Genomic DNA, 24,933 nt, shown 5'->3' on the forward strand with positions numbered 1-24,933 from the left:
TTTTTAGGCACGTCTGACCTGTCCATGCTGCAACATGCGTAAAAAGGATGCTGTACTTACCAAGTGTTTTCATGTGTTCTGCTTTGAGTGTGTGAAGACACGCTATGACACCCGCCAGCGCAAATGTCCCAAGTGTAATGCTGCTTTTGGTGCCAATGATTTCCATCGCATCTACATTGGTTGAACCAAGTTATGAGAAGAGAAGCTGACTAGACAGGCACTTATTCATTAACCACCAGACCTCTACCTCTTCTCTCCTTGACAGTTTGTCAACTACGTTTCCTCTATAGACTTTATGTCAAGCTCTCCTCTCCAATAGCTAGATGACTTCAGGGGACAGGACTGGTAAATGCAAGTCTTGGGTTTTAGAATGAATTAGAAACAAACAATTCTTATTTTTCGTCGCTACCAGCTTTGTTTATTTCCGGCTTTTAGACTTTTCAACATTTTCTTCTTCAGGCCCATCATTCCTCCTGAAGAAGTTACGTTGGTATTTTTTTGACATGGAAAGGGAACAAAGTGGAAACAACACTATTTTGGGGGAGTGATCTTTTAGAAGTAAGCTATCTATGGGCACAAACTTTTCTTGATTTGGGTAGTATACTTTTTGTAAACTTAGATTATAAAATAGTATAGTTGTACTACTCTTTCCTGGATGGTTTGAAGCCTTAATGAAATTATGTCCAGGATAATTCAATCCATTTCCCCTTTACTAGCAAAGTAACTTTTAAGGTCAGCTGGCTTCCTTGTTGAAGTTATTTAAGTTTTGAATTCAGCTACTTGACGTCTTTGAATTTCTTGAGGCCAGAATAATGTCAAATGATATAACACCCTTTGTCTTCTGATGAAATCAAGATTGGAGAGGATTGGGGGGAGGGTGCAAAACTAAGAAGGTGAAGAGATTTTTCTGGGTGCTCTTGGAACCCAACACAGAGAGGCCTCGGGGAGCCATGAATTACTCTCATCCTCTTCTCCACAGGGGTTCTTGCAATCCCTGTTTTCCAGAAGATCCTCTGTAATGTTTTGTGGGACTTTATACTGCACAAGCTTCAATTAAAGCAGGACTCAGTTTGCATTTTGTGTTTGTGGTTTTTCTCTGATTTTTTTTTTTAATTACTCACTGATTTTTACACCTGATATTCTAGGAATGCTCTTGAATGAAATAATCAGCTTAGATTAAGAGACTGGCTGCATTTAAAATATTTAGTTCTTTGATTAATTGAAGCACTTTTCTCCTAGTTGTTTTATTGCATTTGTTCTGAGGAGAGATTATGCCTAAACTACTCAGTTCTCTTCCATAGTTCACTGTTGAGGGTAACAGGTTGTGATTTGTTGTTCTGTGGGTCTAAAGTTGCCTGGCTCTTTGAGAGTTCTTGAATTTTTTTTTAAAGGTTTCCTAGTGTCATTTTTTGTTGGTGGTGTTTTTTTAAAGATTTATTTATATATTTGAGAGGCAGAGTTACAAGAGAGGCAGAGAGAGAGGGAGGGAAGTCGTTCACTTGCTGGTTCAACTCCACAAATGGCCGCAGTGGTTAGAGCTGGGTCAATGTAAAGCCAGAAGCTTCCTCCAGGTCTCCCACATGGGTGCAAGGGGCCCAAGGAGTTAGGCCATCTTGTACTGCTTTTCCAGGCCATAGCAGAGAGCTGGATCGGAAGTGGAGCAGCTGGGACTTGAACTGATGCCCATATGGGATGCAGGCACTGCAGGCGGCAGCTCTACCCACTATGCCATAGCACCAGCCCTATGAATTGTTAAGTTTTGTAATAACTAGCATGTCAGAGAATTTTTATGCCTCTGATAAGGGCAATATTAAGTGGATCCCTGTGGATCATCACTTGCCCTAGAAGCTGGTTAATGGCAAAGTTCTTGTTTTGTGTTTACTAGCAGGGCTAGTAATATATTCCACAAAGTCATCTGATATGACTTAAGAAATAAGTCTGCTTGCAAGGATCGTACAAGGTCTCTGGAGGCCATGGATCCCTTGATTTCCATTCGCCCTGCCAAGCGCACACATGCACACACAATGATAGGATAAGATCCTGCTGAACACACTGTTTGCATTCAGTGAAAAGATGCTTTGGTGCCTGCTCTTAGAAGAAAGGCTTGAGAATAACTTTGTTGGCTGGGGGACAAGTAGACTTCTTGGGCAGCAGGTGCTTTGGGTTTGAATATTATTTTGTGACAGTTGGCTGAGAATGCCAGCTGCCTAGTACCAGGATACCACGGGGTGTGTGCAATATTGTGGAGGAAAATACTAATGCCATGGTATGCTGAATTTAGGGGAAGTTCCTGTAGTTGAGAAGAGCAGAGAGCCCCTGATCCCAACTAGCTTAAGATCTATAAGGTGCTTTCAATGCCCTTTTCAGGTAACGACCCAAAACTGGTGATTTTTATGGCAGTTCAGCCTCTCTCTACAGAAGAGGTGAGTGGGCTTCAGGAATACTTCAAATTGCACAGCAGATTCCATCTGGATTGCATGTGCATTGTTTGTAGGTCTTTTCAGATGCTTAAAGGCATTTTGAAGCTTCATGACCCCCTAGAAATTAGAAATCACAGCTTTAGGAACTTTAAAGGGTGATTTCTTTGAATTGATGCTTTCCATAAATATGCATTGGAGGTGTCTCACCTTGCAGATCTTGTAGGAATGATCTCACTCTTCTTTCTTTCTTTATTTTTGGTCTCTTTTGTTGTTATTTAGCAATGTCATTGTGATTTTCACCAAAATCACATGGCTTGTCAGGCAGGTATATTAACCATGTGACGTGCCTCTTAGTGTCCTACTTACTCCAGGGATTTTTTTTTTTTAGAAGATATTGAGCTGTTTCTGCTACTGTTGTAGTCTTACATGAATTTCCAGTGGATTCTTGTTTTTTCTTAGTCTCTGTGCAAATTTATCACTGTTCTTTAAGAGCATGAGTTCTGTGCCTATGGTATAATGTGCAAACCACTAGAGTGATTTTATGCTGTGAAGACAAACAAATTAGTGTCCATCTGCTTAGACCTTCTGGGATGATAATGCTGGTTTTCATAGGAGCTTGTATACTGGTCTTTATTCCCATGTGTTGTATGGAAAGCCTTTAAATTTTGTTCCTTAACTTTTTTTTTTTTTTTCTGAGAACTGTCAGTTGGCTGATATATCCAAGTCCCAGTGGGTCTGCAGAAAAATTTTGAGTAGTTGCTGCCATAAAAGTCTACCTGACTGTTGGGATAATACAGCTACACTGAGAGCAAATAGAAAATTAATGTGTGGGGTGATCGCTGTGGTGTAGCAAGTAAAGCCGCTGCGTGCAGTGCTGGCATCCTGTACGGGCGCTGGTTCAAGTTCCGGTAGTTCGACTTCTGATCCAGCTCTCTGCTGTGGCATGGGAAAGCAGTGGAAGATGGCCTAAATGCTTGGGGCCCTTTACCCGCGTGGGAACCCAGAACAAGCTCCAGGTTCCTGGCTTCGGATAGGTGTAGCTCTGGCTGTTGAAGCCATTTGGGGAGTGAACCAGAGGATGGAAGACCTCTCTCTCTCTCTGCCTCTCCTTTCTCTGTATAACTCTGCCTTTCAAATAAATAAATAAATAAATCTTAAGAAAAATTAATATGTTGTATGTATGTTAAATTGGATTTACACAGTAGGAAACTCCTGGCATACAGATACTTAAACATTGTCTCAAAGGAAAATTGAACTATACTTTCTGAGAATTTCTGCCCAAATTAAGCTCTTCCTAACATTAACTGTTAAGGTCTTATTAATAGCATACTTCACAGTTATTAAAATTAAGACTTGGAAAGGACAGTGTCTCAACAGCGTAATTCCCAAGATTTAGCAGAGGTGCAGGAAAGGTTTCCATGATGAAGTTACTTCAACTCCATACTTCACTGCCAGATCTCACAAGTCTGCTTTACTAGCTCACTATGTGAATTCAAATCTTATTACATGAAAAACCTCTCCTGACTGCATTTTAAATTTTTTGTGATAATAAAAGGAGGTATTGTGAATTCTGAACATCAGCTCTGTAGATAGCCCATGATAGCTGAGGCTTCTGTTAATGTAGGTAGGTTAACCTTTTTTTTTTTTTTTGAGAGAAGTAGTGGACAAAGTAGGAACCATAGTGTATTCACATTGGTATAATAATGATATATTCTGAAGATCTCAAGTTACTGGAATCTGGAATGGAATAATTTGAAAGTTAGTTTGAGATCTGAAAGGGATCTCAGACCATGTCCTTACTTTGGAGATAAGGAAATAGGTTCTAGGGTCACTTAATTGATCCATAGACTTGAAATGTGACTATCGTTAGAGGAAACCTATATCAAACTATATCATCAGGGATAAATGAAGTAAAAATGGTTTCTGAGTTATTTTAAGTTTTCTGAAGATTATAAACCTAGTATATTTATCCTTGATAGTTCTAATCTATGTAGGCTCTCTGCCAGAGCCTGGATTAGGACTGCATTTTGCTTCTGTATTTCTTGAGTTCTTGTAGTACCTTGTTTTAGAGTAGAATTGAGCCAAAACTTTCTCCCTGCTCTCCCAGGATCTGTTGAGTGCTTATTGTGATTCCAAGCACTATGTTAAGGATATTTCTTTGAAAGTCAGTCTTGCCTGGTATATGGCATTGCCACTTACTAGTATATTATACTAGTATATTATTTTACCTCTCTGCATGAGTTTCTTCTATAAAGTAATAACTGTGTCATAGGTTTGTAATGAGGTTGAAATAAGTCAATATATAGGAGACTTTCAACATAGTGCCTGGCATCTTGTAAATATTCAATAAATTCTAGTTGTTACAAATCAATAGGTAAATTTTTCTTTCCAACTATCTTTCCTTACTGTTTCTAGAAAAGAATAAGAAATCCAGGCCATTTGTATTTAATCTGTGTCTGTCTATCTTTAGTCTGCCTGCTCTGGTTAAGTGTCATCATCCAAGTTATTCCAGAACATCAACAACCACCTAGTGGTAAGAATCCTGATCTTTTCATACAGGCCTCTTCAGCTTAAAATCCTTTTCTTTAATGGTTCTTGTAGTCTTCAGAGAACAAATCAGGCTTAGCACGCTGATCTTGCCTGTAGTTTTGTCTTTCCAGTCCTTATGGCTTGTCAGCTACTTTGTGCTTTATAGTTATATTGACTGTCTGTAATGCCCAGTTCTTCATTTTCATGTTTTCCCAGCTCTGGAGCTCTGCACATGTATATTTTATTTGAGATGCCTGTTTATCCTCAACCTAATCTCTCCACCCCACTTCAGACCAGTAGTCACACACACAAACACCTAGTGTCCTTTTTGCTTGTACAACACCCAGTGTGCATTTCTTTATCAGAGTACAGCTCCATGGGATCAGAATCTTTTCCTAAAAAAGATTTCTTTATTTGAAATGCAGAGTTACACACAGACACACACACACACACACACAAGAGTGAGCGAGCTCTTCATCCGCTGGTTTACTCCCCAAATGGCCACAAAGGCCGGAGCCGGACTGATTTGAAGCCAGGAGCCAGGGGCTTCTTCCGCCTCTCCCATGTTGGTGGCGGGGGCTCAAGGACTTGGGCTATCTTCCACTGCTTTCTTAGGCCATAGCAGAGAGCTGGATTGGAAGTGGAGCAGGTGGGACTGGAACTGGTGCCCATATGGCCAGTACTACAGGTAGCAGCTTTTACCCACTATGCCACAGTGCTGGCCCTCAGGATCTTTATCTCCAGAAACTAACTCAGTGCCTGGCTTACTATAAACATGCAAAAAGTGAGTGACTGAATGATGTCAAACATTCCTGGCAGTTGAATTTGGTTATAATAGATTTATATTTTTATGAGATTTGACTTCAGTATATTCCAAAACAATATGCATCACAAGTGCATTGGGCTAGAGGATTCACAAATGCAAATTTGTAAACAGTTAAAACTGCCTGGATTGTTAGAAATTGCCAACATGTCTGATTCTGGTGGTCTGCCATGTGATTTACACCTATGCTTGTACCAGTTTTTGACTGGACAGCAAGAAATACTGTTGAAACGCTATTTTGGTAAGGTTTAAGAGGCTATAGTTGTGACTTAAATGGACAAATGTAGGTGTGCTTGTATCAGTTTCTGTGTCTTCTGTGGAACTGGGGACCAGGCTGAGGCATGAGCGGGAGGCAGTAACACAAGGGATTAGAGGAGGAAGAGAAAGGCAATGATCAGAATCCTGACAATATTAAGTCATTGCAATGTGTATTTACATCTCTGCTACTACTGTTACTGGCTGTGTGACCTGGGTAAAATTTCTCTGATGTTCAGTTTCTTTATCTATAAACTAGTATGTCTTGTTTACCAACTCTGGAGTATATCTGAAGTATTAGTTTCCTGGGGTTAAGAAGATTGAATGAGGTCATGATTTATAGTAAGTGCCCAGTAAACATTAGCTCTTAGTGTATTGTCTTCAGGTTGTGAAGATACCAGATTGGGAAGAGGTCTCTGAGGTTAGAGACCATACCCATCTTGTCCACTGTGTCTTTAGCGCTTGACACTTAAGTGGAAACTGTTTAGCAAATGTTTGTGGGACTGCTTAATGAGGGCTATTAGGGCAAGGTTGTTAGAGATCTGTGAATACTGTGGTTTTTTCCTGTAGTGCCTCTTCAGATAAAGCTGTTTCAAGTCTACTTCATGATGCCTGGGTCTGAGTTTTCTCAGCATCTCATGTGCTACTTCTTTGAACTATGTCAAGGAAACAAAGCATAAAGCATAGCAGTATTGGGTCTTCTATTAGAAATGAGCTGTTACCATGAGATCTGAGTCCCCAAAGACAATGCAGCAATACATCCGAAAGTGAAGTTTCTATCTGAACATTTATTCCACAGTCATAGAAACTGAAGATGGAAAAGACCTGAGGACATCTAGTCCATCCACATGGTTGTACAAGAAAAGTGGCTGGAGCAAAACAGCCCATTCACTTCATGCTCACAAGACAGCATTTCAGTTCTTGGAGCGGAGCATTTGCAAACACATTAAAATGAAGACACAATGCAAATACTCTTCACAGACCTTAAGAAAATACTTAGAAGTACATTATTTTCATAAAATGATTAGTAACTAAAAATAAGGAGTGAAGGAATTCTGGATTAGATGTGTGGCTTAGGTGGGTAGAGAAAGGAATAATAGTGTGGGTTGAACAGTGGTTTTAATGACTACAAAGTAATTTATTTGAGGACCGGTTGGATTTCCTGACTGACTCATCAAAATATGGTTTGGGAGTAAGAGAGGCTCTAGCATGGTTTCTTCCCCTTTGTTCTTTATTCACACCAAGGAAGTGCTTCTCTTGCTCCAAGGGTAGACACCCAGCACCAGCACTGAGAACTCTCATCAGTTGATAGAACTCCATTCTGCTAGGCACATTATGACTTTGCTTACGACTTCTCTGACTGGAAGGGAAGAAGCAACTCCTGTATAGGGTTTGTGCAACAGGAAGATTCATAAATAATGGAGCATCACCCTTGGCCCACTAAAAACCTCAGCTGATTAGGGCCCTGTGACTTCTTCATTTGGCTGTCCAGTAATTCTTCCAATTTGCTTTTAATTGTTGGAGGAACATTCTTTCTCATCTATCTACATGTACTCTGGGCCCTTACTCTTATCGACACAAACCAAATAACCATATCTGTTCCATCTCATCCAGTCATGCTTTCCTGTGTGCCTCCCATTCCAGGAATTCCGCCTTGGAACATGAGCTTAGGGCATGGGACACTGTCCTCTTCTAGGCTTCCCAGCACCAGAGTTTGTTTATGAGGAGAGAGCACACAAAAGGAGGCAAGGTGGCATCCCTTAGCTCCAATTCACTAAAGTCTCACATTCCACCTGAAGGCTTCTGATTTTTCTTTTTGTTTTTTGAGCCTGAAGAGAGTTGAGAGAACAGAAGTGGAGAACAGAAAGAAGGTTTTCAAGGTCCCACCACTTCATGAAATCTTTTTACAAAGTACAACACTGTTTCACAAGTTGCAAAACACAGTTCAATTACTACCATAAAAATAATCATTGCTACTTAACATGAAGACTGCTTCATTTCACCACAAGCAATTACGGTTTTTCTTTACCCAGAACATTTAAGCGTTTCAAGCAGTATTGACAGCAGTAGGCCTAAACCCTGCTGCTTCTGGCTGCATCCTGGCCACAGTTTTGGCCAGGAAGTTCCTCAGAAGATGCTTGAGGAGCGTGCACTGTTCATCTGCTTTGTGGAAAGGTAGGGTGGTCTGGCATGTGATCACCACTGCCCAGAATGCCTCATAGAGAAGCGTAAGGTAAACCTGATATACAAAAATCCAAACTTACAAAACAGATACATTAAGGGATAATTAATTGCATTACAAAAGGGTTATTTACTTTACAAAAGAATTTACCTCTGGGTTCCCTTAAATAGCCAGCTTCTCAAGTACAGTCAGAATCGGTTGCATTATAAAAAAGTCCATGTACAACATTAGGAGCATGGCTGTTGTGTGAATTGAGGTACAGCTGTACATCAGCCTGTGGGCTGCGCAGAGGTTCAGGGGTGTGCAGAGCATGATGGCAGAGTCTGTAGAGTATCTTTAGCTGTTGCACATGTGTAGGGAGGGCTAAGGGGCGCAACCTTCCAAAGGCAGCTGCAAACCTTACAGGTCTGGGATGAGAATGTGGGGGTAAGGTGTTTCAAAACAAATTGTCCTTGTTCTGCTTTCAGGGCTCACTGTTTTCTCATTGTTGAGCTGTTTGATATGAGGTCAGTGAAGTCCTCCCACCTCCCTTGTTGGTATTTCTGACCTAACCTCCACTCCAGGGGTTTCTCAACTAATTGCTAAGGTGTTACCTATTTAGAACTTAGGGTGTTATCTTTCCCTGCGGGACTGGGTAGCTCATGGTGGAAATGCAGACATGGACCCAAAAGTAGGGGGAGAAATTTTATGATTGAGACACCTTTCCAATTGTCTGCAGTTACTACAGAGCATAGTGCTCGACCCAGCACTGTGAACTCATTGTAGACATTCAAATTAATTGGTTAAGCAAAAAAGATATAGCAAAAAATTGATAAACAGGGAGGTCTAGTCCTAAATGATGCTCTGGGGTAGAGATGGAGTATGGAAGGTGCATCAGATGTGTCCTGATGATAACCACCACCCCACCTTGCATCCCTCCCCCCATCTTTTCACTTGCCCCCATTCCTCGGGGCAGTCAAACTTCCAGAACAGAGTAATTTTTTGACCACCTGTGTCAGCCACCTAAGGGTATTGGTTAAAGTAGGATTTCTGAGCCCACCTCCAGAGCCCCTCCCTTACCCTGTCTGGGGAAGGATCCTGGCAACTGGCATTCTGTGGATGACTCTTCACTACCACTTGGGAACTGTATTCTAAAGTTCCCATATTTCTTTCCCCTTCTGCATGCTAAAGCAGTTGTACAATGGAAAAGGGGTCTCCAGGGCAGAGGGGAAGCTGGACTACTCACCTCTCTTTTCTGGGCATTAGATGCAGCGTGGAGGATGATCAGGATCCAAGATCTGTTCCTGGCTCCTCAGAGATGAATGGGGATGAGGTTGGGAGGGCTGACTTGGTGATTTTACCAGTCTACAAAGCATAGACAGGGCAGATTTCTGAATGTTGAAGTTTGCGATGTGCATAGGCTCATGGTTGAATTTTGGGATTCCTGTGACTAAGGGATAGGTGGCTGCTTTTCTGACAATGGCCTAGTGTGTGGTGTGGAGAACATTTCACTTAATCCACAGTGCCAGCTCCTATACTCTGTTATAGGCAATAAGCAGAGATATTCCCAGGTTCATTCTAAGGCCACAACCTTGCTTTGCTTTTCTCTTTCTTTTCCCTTATAAAAGGCACACACTGTGGTGGAGATGCTTGGATTAGAATTCAAGTCCTATTCGTTTCTCGCCAAATTGCCTGATGTCCCAGAGCTTTTGTTCTAAAAGCAGGATGTGCATTTTAATGCCTCTTCTGCCTGTCCTCTGCTCCCACTCATATCTCTGTCTACTTTCATAGTGTTCTGTAAACATGTTCCTACTAAATGATAACCATGATCAGAGATCTAGAACCTTCTCAATAAATGGCTCTTGCCTGACCCCATCCGTCCTTGCCAACTGTGATGCTGAGCTCAGCTAATTTTTAAGTATGCCTCTCCCCCAAGTTTCTTTCACTCTTAACTTTGCTCCCCATTCAGAATCTGGAAAAAAATTTAGTTTGGGGAGCTGGATCAAAAACTGCAACCCTGGATAATCCTGTGCTAGATTAAGATTAAAACCAACAACCCAATAAAACATAGGTATGTGTAACAATTTTATCTCTTGTGGAAAGTGCAGAGAGGGCTAAAAACCAGAAATTACTGTGGCACCTAGTGAAAAGCTGCTGGGGTTGTCTGGTTACTCACAGATCCCTTACATGGAGTTTCCTCCTGATTTCAAACTCCTGCTATGAAAAAGGCTCTTACCCTGGAGACCTAGGGAGGGAGCGTGGGAAGAGCTGCTGCCATACTGTAGGCGAGGGAGAGCAGACTTGACCTCTAAGAAGACCTCGATCTCAGCTTCCCCACACCTTTGTCAGTAGTTACAAAAGAGCATTACAAAGTGTCTCAGGGGCTCAGAGGAATGCCAGGAACTGAGAGAAGGGAACAGCATGGCCACCTAGGACTCACAAGTCCGATTTGTCCTTTGATACTCTTCCAGCTCCGTTTTCCTGCTCACAGCCAGCTGCAGCTCCTGGCGGATCACCCGAATCTGCTTCTCGAGCTCTGAGAGTTCCTGCATCACTGAGTTCCGGGCTACGTTTACGGAGTCTGCTTTCCCATTGGTGGTCAGAGAGGCAGGGAGCTCTCTTCTCCTTGGAGGGAGAGGGATGTCCTGGGGCGTCCGGATGCCCAGCTGATTTTGTCCTCCCTCATCACTAAAGATGTATTTTCGTTGGTTGTCGTGACTCAGACTGGAAGTATTCCACACCATGAGCTGCCTGGGTGCCACATTGGATCTAAGAAACAGAGACATTTTATTTTAGGTTTACCTCGCATTCTGCAGCACTCAAAGTGCTGTTCCCCATCTGGTAGCCATTTCCTGTGTGAATAATATGGAGCTGAGTATGCAGTTAGCGATGAAGTCAGAAAGCCAGGGAAAAATTGCCTGCTGAATGTCATGGAGACGATAGGAACCATGAACTCCCAAACGACGTTCAGGCTCTTATGAGGTCTTTTGCTGCTCAGAAACTGGAATGAGGTATCATGTGCAGGGCTGATGAAAGAGGGTCTGGCATGTTGTTTTGTGAAGAATCTTACGTGTCTTTTTATTCTGTTCCTGCAGGTGAAGCTCAGGAAACAGGATGGCCTTGAAACATTATGTGGCTATAAAGATGATACTTTTATTAAAGTGAAAATCTGTTTTTCTCAGGTGTTGAACTCTAAGCATCAGCCTGCTGAAAGATATGACAGCATGGCTTCGCCTTGGTCTCACAGGATCACCTGATGTTTACCACTTGATTTGGGGGAGAATCAAAGCATGCAAGCTATAGGTTTGAGCAAAGTATTTTCTACCATAGGAATGGCTTTATGTGGGTTGAGATTGACAGGTCAGTTTTGATGCTTTAAAAAAAATCCCAAGAAAGTACTCAGGTTCTCATTAGGATAATGAAAGCCAAACAGAAACCAATTTGCAATTGCCTTTCAAGCTTCCATTGTGCCACCTACCACCCATCAAGAAAGTTATTTCTAGCTAGGCACAGGAGCAGAGGGATCTCATTTCTGAAATGCACTTCAACAGTTTAGGTGCAATGACAAGTTTTTCAGTACAAGAACAGATTTGAGCCCTTAGCAGCATAGCTGCTGATTTCTTCTACCCTAGGAGAAGAAGGAGAAAGAGGAGGGTTATGGCCAATTTTGCAGTCTATCACAGGGCAAAGCAAAACACCCCCCTAGGTTCTTGTGTTTTTGTTCCCATTATCCATATAACTGAATCCACTTCATTCCTGGAGTCTTGCCAGGAGAAGAGTAAGGACAGTGAAATGAAGTCATGCTGCAGATGTACGGTTGAGAATAGAAACAGTGACTTGTTAGGATGGTTCCACGTTGCTTTGTCCTGTGGCAGGTTGCAAAGCTGGTCGAATTCCTTGTTCCTCCTTTCATCTATGTCCCTCTAGAATGTGAGGGATGCTGAATATGCTTCTCGTGAATTAGGACTGGTCTCCTAAATTGTTTTGACCAATCCTAATTGGCAGATGGCAGTTCCAAGCCTAAGCTTTAGAGAAGCCTTGCACGCTTCCACTCTCAGAACCCTGCAGCTGCAATGTGAACTATCCCTGACTAGCCAGCTGGGTGATGACAGGCCACGTGGAGAGAGTCCCCAGTATTTCCAGGTGCCCCAGCTGAGGCCATCATAAACCAGACAGCCCTCAGCTTCCTCCTCTGTTCTTCCCAGGTTGGCTGAAGACAAATGAGCAAACCCAGGTGAAATCAACCAATCTGGCTCAGATCAGCAAACTGTAGAGTTGACTCACAGATTAGTAAGAAACTCACTGTTGTGTTTTTTTTTTTTGTTTTTTGTTTTTTTTTTTGTTTTGTTTTGTTTTTTGTTTTTTTTTTTTTTTTGACAGGCAGAGTGGATAGTGAGAGAGAGACAGAGAGAAAGGTCTTCTTTTGCCGTTGGTTCACCCTCCAATGGCCACCACGGCTGGTGCGCTGTGGCCGGCGCATCGCGCTGATCCGAAGCCAGGAGCCAGGTGCTTTTCCTGGTCTCCCATGTAGGTGCAGGGCCCAAGCACTTGGGCCATCCTCCACTGCACTCCTGGGCCATAGCAGAGAGCTGGCCTGGAAGAGGGGCAACCGGGACAGAATCCGGCGCCCCGACTGGGACTAGAACCCGGTGTGCCGGCGCCGCTAGGTGGAGGATTAGCCTATTGAGCCGAAGCACCGGCAGAAACTCACTGTTTTTCAAAACATTAACTATTGGGATAATTTCTCACACAGCAAAACCCAACTGATACATGCCCCATGCTATTAAAACACATAAACAGGGGCTGGTGCTGTGGCTGTGGTGTAGCAGGTTAAATCCACAGCCTGCAGCACTGACATCCCTATGGGCACCCATTTAAGTCCCGGCTGCTCAACTTCCGATCCAGCTCCCTGCTAAAGTGTCTGGGAAAGCAGTGGAAGATGACCCAAGTACTTGGTCTCTGCACCCATGTAGGAGACCCAGAAGAAGCTCCTAGTTCCTGGCTTCGGCCTGACCCAGCCCCATGCATTGCATCTGTTTGGAGAGTAAACCAGCAGATGGAAGATCTCTATCTGTCCTTTCTCTAATTCTACCTTTCAAATAAATAAGTCTTTCAAAACAAAACACACAAACACACTCCAAACCCTGTCCTCCCCCCCCCTTTTTTTTAATAATTTCTCATAAGTGAAATAACTTAGAAATGAGCAGAGGGCACCAGAGCTCAGTTTTCTGGTGTCCTGGCTAGGACATACGAACTCAGACATAGCTCCACTGGCTTTAGACCACAATCAGAAGATACAGTTGTAATTTTCCTTCCAATAAAACAGTCCTTTTACTTTTCTCCTCAAATTTTTCCATATTGATTTTGAATAATTTTGAGGTAATATTGTTTGTGGTGCTGGCTATATTGTTTGCAATTTCTGTGTGTCTTAGAGTAAGAGAAAAGGGAAAAATTGGGGGTGTATATCAGGAACCTACTGAGCTATAGGATAGACCAAAACCTACATGAAATCATGTGCTGAATGATTCAAGGACATTGAATCAATGTCTCTTTCAATATCCACAGTTCCCGCTTCTACATTAAGTACAAAAGAAGCTACATCTGCTTCCATACCATGGCCCTAAATCTTTCTAAGCCTTTCTTCAAACTTGTGTGTCAGCAGTTTATTCATTCTTTTACTCTTTAAATAGATAGAGATCACAGAGACAGGGTGTCAAGTTACAGCGGTTATGAGCATTTGAGTAGATAGTTTTCCAAGGGAAGATGGAGAGAACTTTCCAAGCCAGCTGACCTAAGTCTAGCACAATAGACTGATTCATTGCAGGGAAGACTTGGGAGTAGAGTGTCAACACATTTTCTTGGACTGACCAAGCACCCACAATGATCAGGTAAGTTGATATAGTTGAAAAGGCCTTGGAAGTCTGCATATCTATCTGGGAATATAATGTAGAAAAAGAAGCAAAAACGATTCCTAAGCAAGCTCTCATTGCTAGCATCATCAGTGCTCTGATAATTGGTGTAGCTCTGGAGTACCTATGAATACTCAGTGACAGATGCTGAATGTAAGATTTGGTGTATGTTTAGAAGGAATACGTTTTATATTCTTGGCTTCAGTAATTTTTAGGTTGTGTTGGTATCAAGTCTCAGAGTATAATATGAATAGTGAGAGAGCTTTGTTTAACATTAAACATGATAAAAATAGGCTTCCACAGATCATTCACATCATGTTGAGGCTCACTACTCGTTGGACTATTCAAAAGAGACATGAGAGCTATGAGACCCCAAACATTCATTGTGTTTTGAAGGTTGCAGGTGTTGGGTTGTAGGGATTTAGGACATAGGAAATAAGGGCCCAAGACACTTACCCTCTTATCTATAACAAAAAAAAATGTGGACAACATGATTCTTTTTTCATTGTTCGTCTCTCTTCTGGGCATTCTCCCCAGTTTTTACTTAGTTTGTTAGTCATTTCCATAATCCCTGACAGCCTCTCTCTGCAGTCACTGTGCACTCCCTCACCCCCCCCACTCTCAAGCTGTTTGTGGTATCCTTGTATCATATTGCTGGTCCACTAGTGACAAGCTGTAGATAAATCAGGTCACATCCATGAAGGCATATTCTGCTGTAGCTCCTCAAAATAATGGGTTCAGGAAGGGAATCTATCCAGAAAAGTGGGTAAGTTGAGTGAAAGACACATCTGATTCTCAGTTTAGGTGAAGAAGATGTGAATACGAATCAGATCACAATTGAAGATGGGATCACTAGGCTCCCTGTTTCTATCAGCATTGGAAAGGCAGTGTTTTGCTGTTGCAATATGGTATCTTTGCTGTTATGTCTTCTTGTGTTAAAAATCTATGCTAAAAAGCCAGCACCGCGGCTCACTAGGCTAATCCTCCACCTTGCGGCGCCGGCACACCGGGTTCTAGTCCCGGTCGGGGCACCGGATTCTGTCCTGGTTGCCCCTCTTCCAGGCCAGCTCTTTGCTGTGGCCAGGGAGGGCAGTGGAGGATGGCCCAAGTCCTTGGGCCCTGCACCCCATGGGAGACCAGGATAAGCACCTGGCTCCTGCCATCAGATCAGCGCAGCGCGCCAGCCGCGGCAGCCATTGGAGGGTGAACCAACGGCAAAGGAAGACCTTTCTCTCTGTCTCTGTCTCTCTCTCTCTGTCCACTCTGCCTGTCAAAAAAAAAAATCTATGCTAAAAGTAATTATATAAAAATATGTGTAACATGACATGGTATAGCTGTAACCTAATTTAGTTTACAGCTTGGTCACTAGCCAAGTTGCAATATGATACAGGAATATCGCAGACTAGGGATAGTGCTCAGTGACTGGAAACAGAATCTTTAAGGGAAAATGGAAATGATTCTGACAAGCTAAATGAAAACTGGGGAGAAGGGGACGTCAGCAATCCCAGAGGAGATACAAACAGTGAAAAAGAATCATGTTTTCCACCTCTTTCTTTTGCTATGCAGGGGAGTGGTGAATGTTAGATTTCAAAACTACCTAGAGAGCCAAGATTTGAGGTGAGGATACACTACAGATGGCAATTTTGCTTGGAGCTGATGCCAACATCTGAGACCTTGGGGCATATGAAGGAACCACTTGGACTACCTTAGGCAGATGACAAAGGCCACCAGGAGCCAGACCCAAGTGCTTTTGACATTGTTAGTCACGGGTGTGGAGTTTCACTTTTCAAGTGCTTTTAATGTTTGCTGCTTCCTATTATTGAGATGTTCTTTTATTTAGAGTGTGTAGAAGAGAACCAGAACTAGGCAGAATATGTCTGCTGCATGGAGAAGGGTGGGGAGTGGAGACATGGTGAAAAGTATCTCATGCACTTAACTGCCTGCAGTTCTCATGATAAGCTTTACATGAATTTTGCACATAACCATAGCTAGTATTTATTATACATTTGCTTTGTTTTTAGGGCTTTACATGTATTATCTCATTTAGGTATTATTTTTATCTCCCACTTCACAGATGAGGAACCTGAGGCTCAGGGAGGTTGAGTAAGTGATTTGCCCAAGTTCATGCATATTTTAAATGACAGAGACAGGATTTGGATGCAGAGGCTTGACTGTAGAAACCACATCTGCACATCTAACCATGATAGTATATTGCCTGTACTGTATTTCACTGTCCTTATAGGTATATATAAGTATTTATTTATATTTGCTTCTTTATTTGTATCTGAAACCACATGCATTTATATTGATTTTGTTTTTTAACAAATTGTCCTGATTTCACCTGAATAGATAGTTATAACTTTGCTTTTGAGTATGGAGTCTCAGTTACATGTCCAAATATTTATTTTAGCAAAAGAAAGTTGGCTAGCTTTGGCCTTTTATTACCTCTTTTCCACACGTTTGGTCTTGAAACGCTGTTGCTTTTCCTCTCCAAATGATGTGTTTAATGCTCTATGCAATCTCTGTTGGAAAGAACAAATTCATAGGTAGACATTAGAAACACATGGGTCAAGGGACAAAGTACTGCTTGAAATTTAATGGTGTATCTATTAATTGCAAACCTTGGCCTCTTTAAATTTCCAGGGATGCCTGAAAATAGATCAATATTCAGCCTCAAGTCGCAAGAGGACAAGAAATCTAATTATAAGTCATTACTCTATCTGGAAAAAAAAAAAGATCTGCAAGCTTAGAAATACTCTGTATTGTAGAATGGTATGTGATATATAAGATACAATTATATAATGTGTAGCAAAGGACCTTGTACAATTACTAAAGATGAGCCAAAAAGTTAAGTCTGAATTTCTTGGAGGCCAAAACAAAGAGGGAGAGTACTTTTGAGATTAAACCAGTTATATTCATTACAACAGAAATCAATTGTCTTCTCAAGATAAAAGGAAGAAGAATTGTGTTCAACTATAACCAAACCAATAATCATAACCTATACATGGAAAAAAAACAGTCCTGTATTAACAACAACAAATGTGGAGTTAAGCATGAGAATAGATAAATGAGGCAAAAATGACAGAACTGGAAGCCTCCCTGTTGAGAGCTGAGCCAAAGCCGTGGTGCAGTAGGAGACAGGAGGGATCCCAGCACTGAGGAAGCCAGGATAGCTCATCCAGCTTCATGGGGGTCAGGTGAAACTGCTCCTTTTGCTAGAGCACCTCCATCATTATAAAGACTTCTGACTACTTTTTACCTCTCCATGCCAATTTCCTTCAGGGAGAGATGTGCAAATGAGTGTGTTGAAATGGTTGGTCTGCTCAACAGTTCCACTTCTCCATGAAGATCAATTTGTTGGTGTCTGTATTACATTGAAAAGTACTGCAGTATTATGAGGCTTGGTATTGGCACCAGCAGGCCACAAACCTCTGGACTAGGGGAAAAGCAGAACAGGGAAAGTGGAGTGACCTAAAAGGGGAACTAATAGGTTTCAATTTTGATAAGAAAATAATCTGTAGGAAAAAAATCTTTCAAATCATCTCATCATGTTGTCATTCTTAAGTAAAATCTGGTTAAAGACAGTTCTATTGTGTTTATTTTGAACAACAGTGGAGGGTTATAGGAAAGGAAGGTGTACTGTGGGACACCTTAATATATGGGGAAAGTGAAATATGGGATAGAAGGAACTCCATCTTCTCCACTGAGAGCACCTACACCACCTTCATTCTCATGGTAATGTGTCATTTGTTAGTGTGGCACAGGCCTATGGATTCCCCCATCATTGGGAATTCTAAAGCCTAAGAATTTTAGAGTCAGGCACCTGCAGCACTCACCTGGCTGGTGTGGAGCCAGTACTGTAGCTTGGATTTGTTTTTGATTCGTGGTAGCAGCAGCCTGTACACTATGTGTTCACCAATGGTTGTCAAGATGGACAAACCAAATCCAATGCACAGCAGCACAAAGAGTCCCGAGAAGTGTTTGATGCCCATTTGCAAAGTCTGTGACAGAACAGGAAAGGAAAGGCCATGAATGCATAATCTACCTGCCCAAATGCCTGTTCATCCTTTTCCTTTTTTAGTCTCAGATTTTTTTTCTAGACCCAAGAAAACATGGAGACTATTCCTCCCTGCGTGCTGGGCAACCTTTTACTGTGAAAAAGTTTGACCTGCAGTGGGCTGAGAGCTGCCATGGAGCAATCATATGTTAAACCCATTGTCTGAAGGGTCCTGGGATTGCACCAAGGCCTTGGGTCTGGACCACCCAATAGTCACTTAGGGAGAGATTGACAAAGAGACAGAACGGAAACAATTTAATATATCAAAACATCAAATAGTTGTCGGGGAGGAATGGGGGCTTACAGCATTTACCAGTGCTAGGAGACTGAGACCCAAGGCAGGAAAATTGGGCAGACTACCCTGGGATGCAGGCAGAAGCCCAGCTGTAGGAAACAAGGACTGCTGGTCCAGGAAGGGGTCTGGTGGAGAGGTACAGTGGGCCTGTAGCCACACAGGTACTTAGGCTATCTCTACAGTTGTATAACCTTGACCTCCAAAGCTACAAAAAATGTTTGAAAGTTATCCTTGAATCCTTGGCCTGGGTCTACTAGAATGTGTGCAGGATATGGATATTAGAAAGACTCAAGAAGTTATTACTATGGATGAAGAAAAGACTGGGAGAATTCACTTTGGACATTAACATTAACAGAAACATTCAGCAAAGCTCTAAACATAAGGACATTACTTTATTTCCTTTTTAAAAATATTTATTTACTTATTTGAAAGAGTGACACACACACACACACACACACACACACAGAAGGAGAGATGAGAGACAGAGAGAGAGAGAAAGAGAGAGAGAGAGAGAAGGAGAGAAAATTTTCTTTCTTCTTGTTCATTCTCCAGATGGTTACGATGGCCAAGGCTGGGCCAGGTCAGAACAAGGAGCTTCGTCCAGGTCTCCCACATGGGTGGCAGGGACCCAGATACCTGGACCATCTTCAACTGCTTTTCCCAGGCCATTAGCGGGGAGCTGGATCAGAAGTGGACAAACCTGGACACAAACTGGTGCCCATATGGGATGCTGGCATTGCAGGCAGCAGCTTTACCTGCTATACCACAATGCCAGCCCCTAGGGCGCTGCTTTCTTATAAGACACTGCCACAATGAGGAAGAAAAATGTAAATTACAGTGAGTCATCTTGCCTTTAAGCACATGGCTTCTCCCTCTGTTTTCTTGTTCAAAACAATAATTAGCTTCATTTTTCTCTGATTGTCTCACTAGCAAACAGTCTACATTCATACTATTTTCTATATTTTTCCTTAAACTTCTGTGGTTTACATTTACATAACCAATAGTTATTCTTTTTTTTTTTATTTTTTTGACAGGCAGAGTGGACAGTGAGAGAGAGAAACAGAGAGAAAGGTCTTCCTTTGCCGTTGGTTCACCCTCCAATGGCCGCCGTGGCTGGCGCGCTGTGGCCGGCGCTTCGCGCTGATCCGAAGCCAGGAGCCAGGTGCTTATCCTGGTCTCCCATGCGGGTGCAGGGCCCAAGCACTTGGGCCATCCTCCACTGCACTCCCAGGCCATAGCAGAGGGCTGGCCTGGAAGAGGGGCAACCGGGACAGAATCCAGCACCCCGACCGGGACTAGAACCTGGTGTGCTGGCGCCGCAAGGCGGAGGATTAGCCTATTGAGCCACGGCCGGCCACCAATAGTTATTCTGAAAATTTTAATATAGTTATCTAAAAAATTAAGCATGTAATGTTTCTGTCAGACACTAAGTGTATATATCATTATCTTAAAATAAACCCTTCAAGTATTATTATCTCCATTTTATATTTGAGGGAACGGAGGCTAATTGAAATTAGTTACATCACCCTTGATTGGACAAGTGAACAGGTCGGGGAGCCAGGCTCTGAGCCTAGGGTCATCTGATACCACAGGCTATACTACCTCCCAAACAAATGGCTTTTATAGGTATCCTATGCTGCCTGAATTCTGTCTATTCACTGTAACAACTTGGCAAAAATTTTCTCTCAAAACTCACCATCTGACTTGAAAACCCGCCATAATCTGCCTATGTGCACCAACTGAGAGGTTTAGTTTGTGTCTGAGCCTGAGTGATAAGATGTGCACCTGCAGCTGTAATTCAACTGTTCTTCCCATAGGACCACACTGTTCAAATGTGCTGTTTCTTAGATATGTGTATCTACCCCCACATTATCAAGTAAAAAATTCTTTTTCTAATGAAGTGGAGCTTGTTCAACTTGACACTCATCATCGGTCAGAGGAAGCAGAAGAGGAGCAATGAATATTCAATGTCAAATCTTTAACATAAATGCAGGCGATGCAGACAAAATGATAATTGCGGTTTCAAGTGATGTGTGTGGAAGCAAGTTTGCAAGTGCAATCACAAGCTCTGCTTCATGTTATCAAGAGCTGAATAAATGAAAGCAAAAAGAATGGAAAAAAGTTTTGAAGGTTTGTTTTTTTCATCTCATTGCTTCGACGGCAGCTTCATTCAACAGCTCATGGCCACACATTTCCGTAGACTCATATGTCTAGGAGAGAGGACTGTTCCAGTGTGTAGCGATACATGAATCTCAGGTTATTTGTGGCTCCACTTAGCCCTTTACAAGTTTACTTCAGCTCACTCCTGCTCACTTAAGCAGTTCTCCAATTAGTGAGTAGCTATTCATAATATTGCCTTGCTTTTTTTTTTTTTTTGCTGTTGCTTAACTTGTTATGTTTCTTTAATATTTACTTTATTGTTAATTTACATTAGTGTAGATTCATTGCACTGTGGAGGGTAAACATAGTTTGTGTCTGATACTACACTCTGCACAATGCATCCAGGAATCTTCACTAATTCAGCATTTAAAAATTGAGGTTTTAAATGTTTTATGGTTTGCAGGAATCCTAGGTGGACTGTCATATTTAACAATCCATGCATTGTGCACTAAATATTAAACACCTATAGATAGATGCCCATGAGTCTTTGATTTACATTTAGGGAGATTGGTTGGGGTTTTTGGAGGAAGAGGGAATGCTTTATTATTTTTCCCATTTGAAGCAATGGAAATGTCTCCTACTCCCTAGCTAACATATTTCAAGCAGCAGACAAGACTTCAATAAAGAGAGATTTCTGTACTATCACATGAGTGGTTTCTGCCCAGAACATCAGTGCTTCGAGTAAAGCCTGGAGGCCAAGACTACTGATTTTGTTGCCACTCAAACCCGGCTGTGCATCTTGCTCAGATGTGTACAAGTGGATTATCTGACAGCTAGCTAGATGAATGACTTGTTCTCAAGCCTTCAGCAAGAAACACAGTTAAAGTGTTTCACTCATCCTTTGCCTTAGATGTTACCAACCAAGCTCCATGCAACTATTTCTCCTTTGCTTCAGATTCATATCTCAACACACAGCAGAGTTGAGATTTCTCTGGTTCTCTGTAAAGTTACTGACACTCACTGTTTCTAACTCCTCTCCTCTCATTCTCTCTTGGACCCACTCCAGTGAGACTTTTGTCACCCCCATCACCTGTTAATTAGCTCCTGTTGAAGTCAAGAATGACCTCCACATGGTCACATCTGATGGTTACCTTTTACTAATTCATTTGCTGACACTGTTGATTATTTGATCCTCTCTGAGTATTTTCTTCAATCTGTTTTCGGGCTACCCTGTGGTACAATGAGAAGGCTGTGCCAAGATGGCCACCGGCAAGCGAGTGTCAGTTACTCAGGAAATGGCTTTGGAACCCACCTGGCAAAGGAGCCTGCCAGGCAACAGGCAGTGATTGGTTAGGGCATAAACTGCCCCTTGACTGGATTGACTGCCTCGGCTATATGAGCTGCTGTACTAACTGAAATAAATGAGTCTGTGGGTTGCTCGCCTCTGGCCCGCTTTCACCCGGGATCTGTGGTGACTCTGCGCCTCTTGCCCCCACTGTGCTCCTCCTCTCAGAACAAATCAACCTCAACACTACCCCCTTACTCTTTGATGCATTTCAGTATCTTTTGCTGATCCTCCTCATTTTTCTGACTATAAACACTGGCATTTATTCCATTCTTTAGCTACACTCACTTTCTTATCCAATATCACCAATATATCAATGACTCCCAAGAATTGCGGATTTTTCCTCTACACCTCCCTGCCCAGCCTCTCTATTTCAGTATCTAATAACTATTTCAAACAACACATCAAAGCAGACTCCTAATTTGCCCCCGAAACCTGCACCTTGTATCATACTTCTCATTTCCACGAGCCTGAGTCTGTTTCACTGCACTTGTCCAGCTCAAAAAACCTTAGAGTCATCTTTGACATCTTTCTCCTTCTAGCATCTTACACTTCATGAGTCTGCAAATGTGGAGGACCCGACCTTTGGAGTAGATTCAGAATCTGACGTCTTGTTACCACCTCCACCAACTATCCTGGTCTGAACTGCCATTATCTTTCACCAAGTTGTTCAGATAGCCTCCTAATTGCTTTCCTGGCTCCCCTTCACTCTGTCTTCTGTTCAGCAGCCTGAATGACCTCTCAGAATGTTATGTCGGTTTATGCTCAAGGCCCAGCGTTGACATTCTGTCTAATGCAGAGTAAATGTCACAGTCCCTCCAGTGGGCTATGAGGCCTTATATGATCCAGTCCCTTATGCCTCTCCCACTTGTTCACTCTGCTTAGCCTTCTGCACTTTTCTCTGCTTCCTTAAGTCTATGGAGCAAGTTGGGTCTTTTCACTGTTCTTTGCCTATAAACTCTTCTGCCAGAAATCAGTATTATTCCTTCCCTCTGCTCAAGCCTCACTTATTAGTGAAGTCTACCCGGACTACCATGTTAAAAAGGCAAATCCTACCTTTTTCTCCCTCCTCTCTCCATCTATCTCCTTTACTCTGCTTTATTTTTCTTCTGACATAATATATATTTGTTGTTTTCTTCCCAAGTAGAATGTAAGTTCAGTGAGGCCAAGGGTTGTCTAGAACAAGGCCTAATACATACTAGGCATTCAATGAATATTATTTAAGTGAATAGATAAAATCATATGAAACCTAGAATTTCTTTTTATATAATGTAAATTTGTATTACACTCCCCCCAACCATCAAATAATTTCATATATCCCTGATCTGATAGTCAACCTGAGGGTCTGATGTAGGAGCTGGGATAAAAAATATGTTTAGGATTAACAAAGTGAAGCATTGGAGATTGAATGAAATAATTTCAGCTGGTTTGTAGTAGATCACATTGCTTTTATGTGTGTAGGATTCTTCCCTTGGGGAATTATCTTTCTCCTCTTCACATGGTTTTGGTGTGTCTAGCTACCAATCTCAGACTCCCTGGCCATGGTGCCAAGAGTGTGATCCATGGCAGGACGGTTTGAATCCGAAGCAGAGGCATTTTGGCATCAAAAATGGCTGAAGCTGACTAATTTCCAGGTCTATATTCCAAAGACATGAGCCTCTGGTTCCTGCCACTAACACCCCTGGAGTCCAGTGTTTTCTGAGGTCTCATCTGTTACTCTCCTTCGTCCTTCAAAACACTGAGCTTGGTTCAGAGACTGGTTAAGAAGACACTGGTTAAGATGTCACACCCATATGGGAGTGCCTGCATTCACTACCCAGCTCCAGTTTCTGATTTCCATTTTCTGCTAAAGCATGATACGGGAGGCAGCAAACAGTTGGGTTCTTGCCACCCACGTGGGAGATCTGGATTGAGCTCCTATTATTAACCTGGCCTAGTCCAGATTGGATGTCATAGGTGTTTGAGGTGTGATCCAGTGGGTGGGAAATCTCTCTGCCTCTGTCTTTTTGTCTGTATGCCTCTCAAATTTAAAAAAAAAATTTTTTTTGGGACTGGCACGGTGGCATAGTAGGCCAAGCCTCTGCCTGCGGTGCCAGCATCCCATATGGGTGCCAGTTTGTGTCCTGGCTGTTCCTCTTCCGATCTAGCTCTCTGTGGCCTGGAAAAGCAGTGGAAGATGGCCCAAGTGCTTGGGCCCCTGCACTTACACGAGAAGAAGCTCCTGACTCCTGGCTGTGGACTGGCCCAATTCTAGATGCTGCGGCCAGTTGTGGGGTGAACCAGTGCGTGTAGTACATATCTCTCTGTCTCTCTCTCTTCCTCTCTGTAACTTTCCCTCTCAAATAAATAAATGAAATCTTTTAAAAAAATTCTCATTATTACAATTTTCTTGGTTAAAATAATGTATTGTTTACAACCAAGGAGTCTGATCTCATGTATTCCTTAAATGATTAAGCTCCTCTATCTCTGAGATGTGAATATAGTCTTTTTTGATATGAATAGGTGGAGCCTATTCTAGGAAGATTTCTCTTACAGGGTGAGGCTGTGTCTTTGTGTGCCTTGGAAGCCTGGTGTGCAGTAGGCACTCAGTGAATGCTAGTTGAATTTATTACATACCTAAAAAGGAACTTAATTACAATTATTCTCAAGATTTCCCATTAAATCCTTTTTTTCCCAGAGCAAAATTGACTATAATTTCCTGGGGAAGTAATTTATTTTTTCAGTAATTGAGTGCATTAAATATTGCATGATCTCTCTTCAGTTTGTAAAGTCAAATCCTGATGTTCAAGAAAGAGTTTTGTCTTTAATAAGAGAGTTGGGAGTGGAGGACAAATAATGATTTTAGCGAGAGGTAAAGAAAAGAAAGGCTATTGTGCTTCTGAAACAATAATGACTGGCAGACACTAGAATCATAAAAAAGAGAAAACGAGTTTCCAATTCTGAAGATGTAATTTCTTTTTTCTTTTTTTTTTTTTTTTTGACAGGCAGAGTGGACAGTGAGAGAGAGAGACAGAGAGAAAGGTCTTCCTTTGCCGTTGG

General features: G+C 42.2%; 2 protein-coding genes across 2 annotated transcripts in view; one reads left to right on the top strand and one right to left on the bottom strand.

Moving 5' to 3' along the window:
* The window catches only part of RNF20 (ring finger protein 20), a 28,102-nt gene extending 27,027 nt beyond the window's left edge, over positions 1-1,075 (top strand). The window contains exon 21 of the mRNA XM_008258916.5: positions 8-1,075. Coding sequence (XP_008257138.1) covers positions 8-184 — 177 coding nt within the window. The 3' untranslated portion in view covers positions 185-1,075. The remainder of the gene's footprint in view (positions 1-7) is intronic.
* A 5,720-nt stretch (positions 1,076-6,795) lies between these two features.
* GRIN3A (glutamate ionotropic receptor NMDA type subunit 3A) overlaps positions 6,796-24,933 on the bottom strand; it is a 222,343-nt gene continuing 204,205 nt past the window's right edge. Inside the window, exons 7-9 of the mRNA XM_002708146.6 lie at positions 17,934-18,098; positions 16,543-16,619; positions 6,796-10,957 (exon numbers count right to left, since the gene is read on the bottom strand). Coding sequence (XP_002708192.3) covers positions 10,618-10,957; positions 16,543-16,619; positions 17,934-18,098 — 582 coding nt within the window. The 3' untranslated portion in view covers positions 6,796-10,617. The remainder of the gene's footprint in view (positions 10,958-16,542; positions 16,620-17,933; positions 18,099-24,933) is intronic.

This window comes from Oryctolagus cuniculus, chromosome 1 (genome assembly GCF_051225735.1).
Source record: "Oryctolagus cuniculus isolate XC-2025 breed Fujian yellow rabbit chromosome 1, ASM5122573v1, whole genome shotgun sequence".
NCBI lineage: Eukaryota > Metazoa > Chordata > Mammalia > Lagomorpha > Leporidae > Oryctolagus > Oryctolagus cuniculus.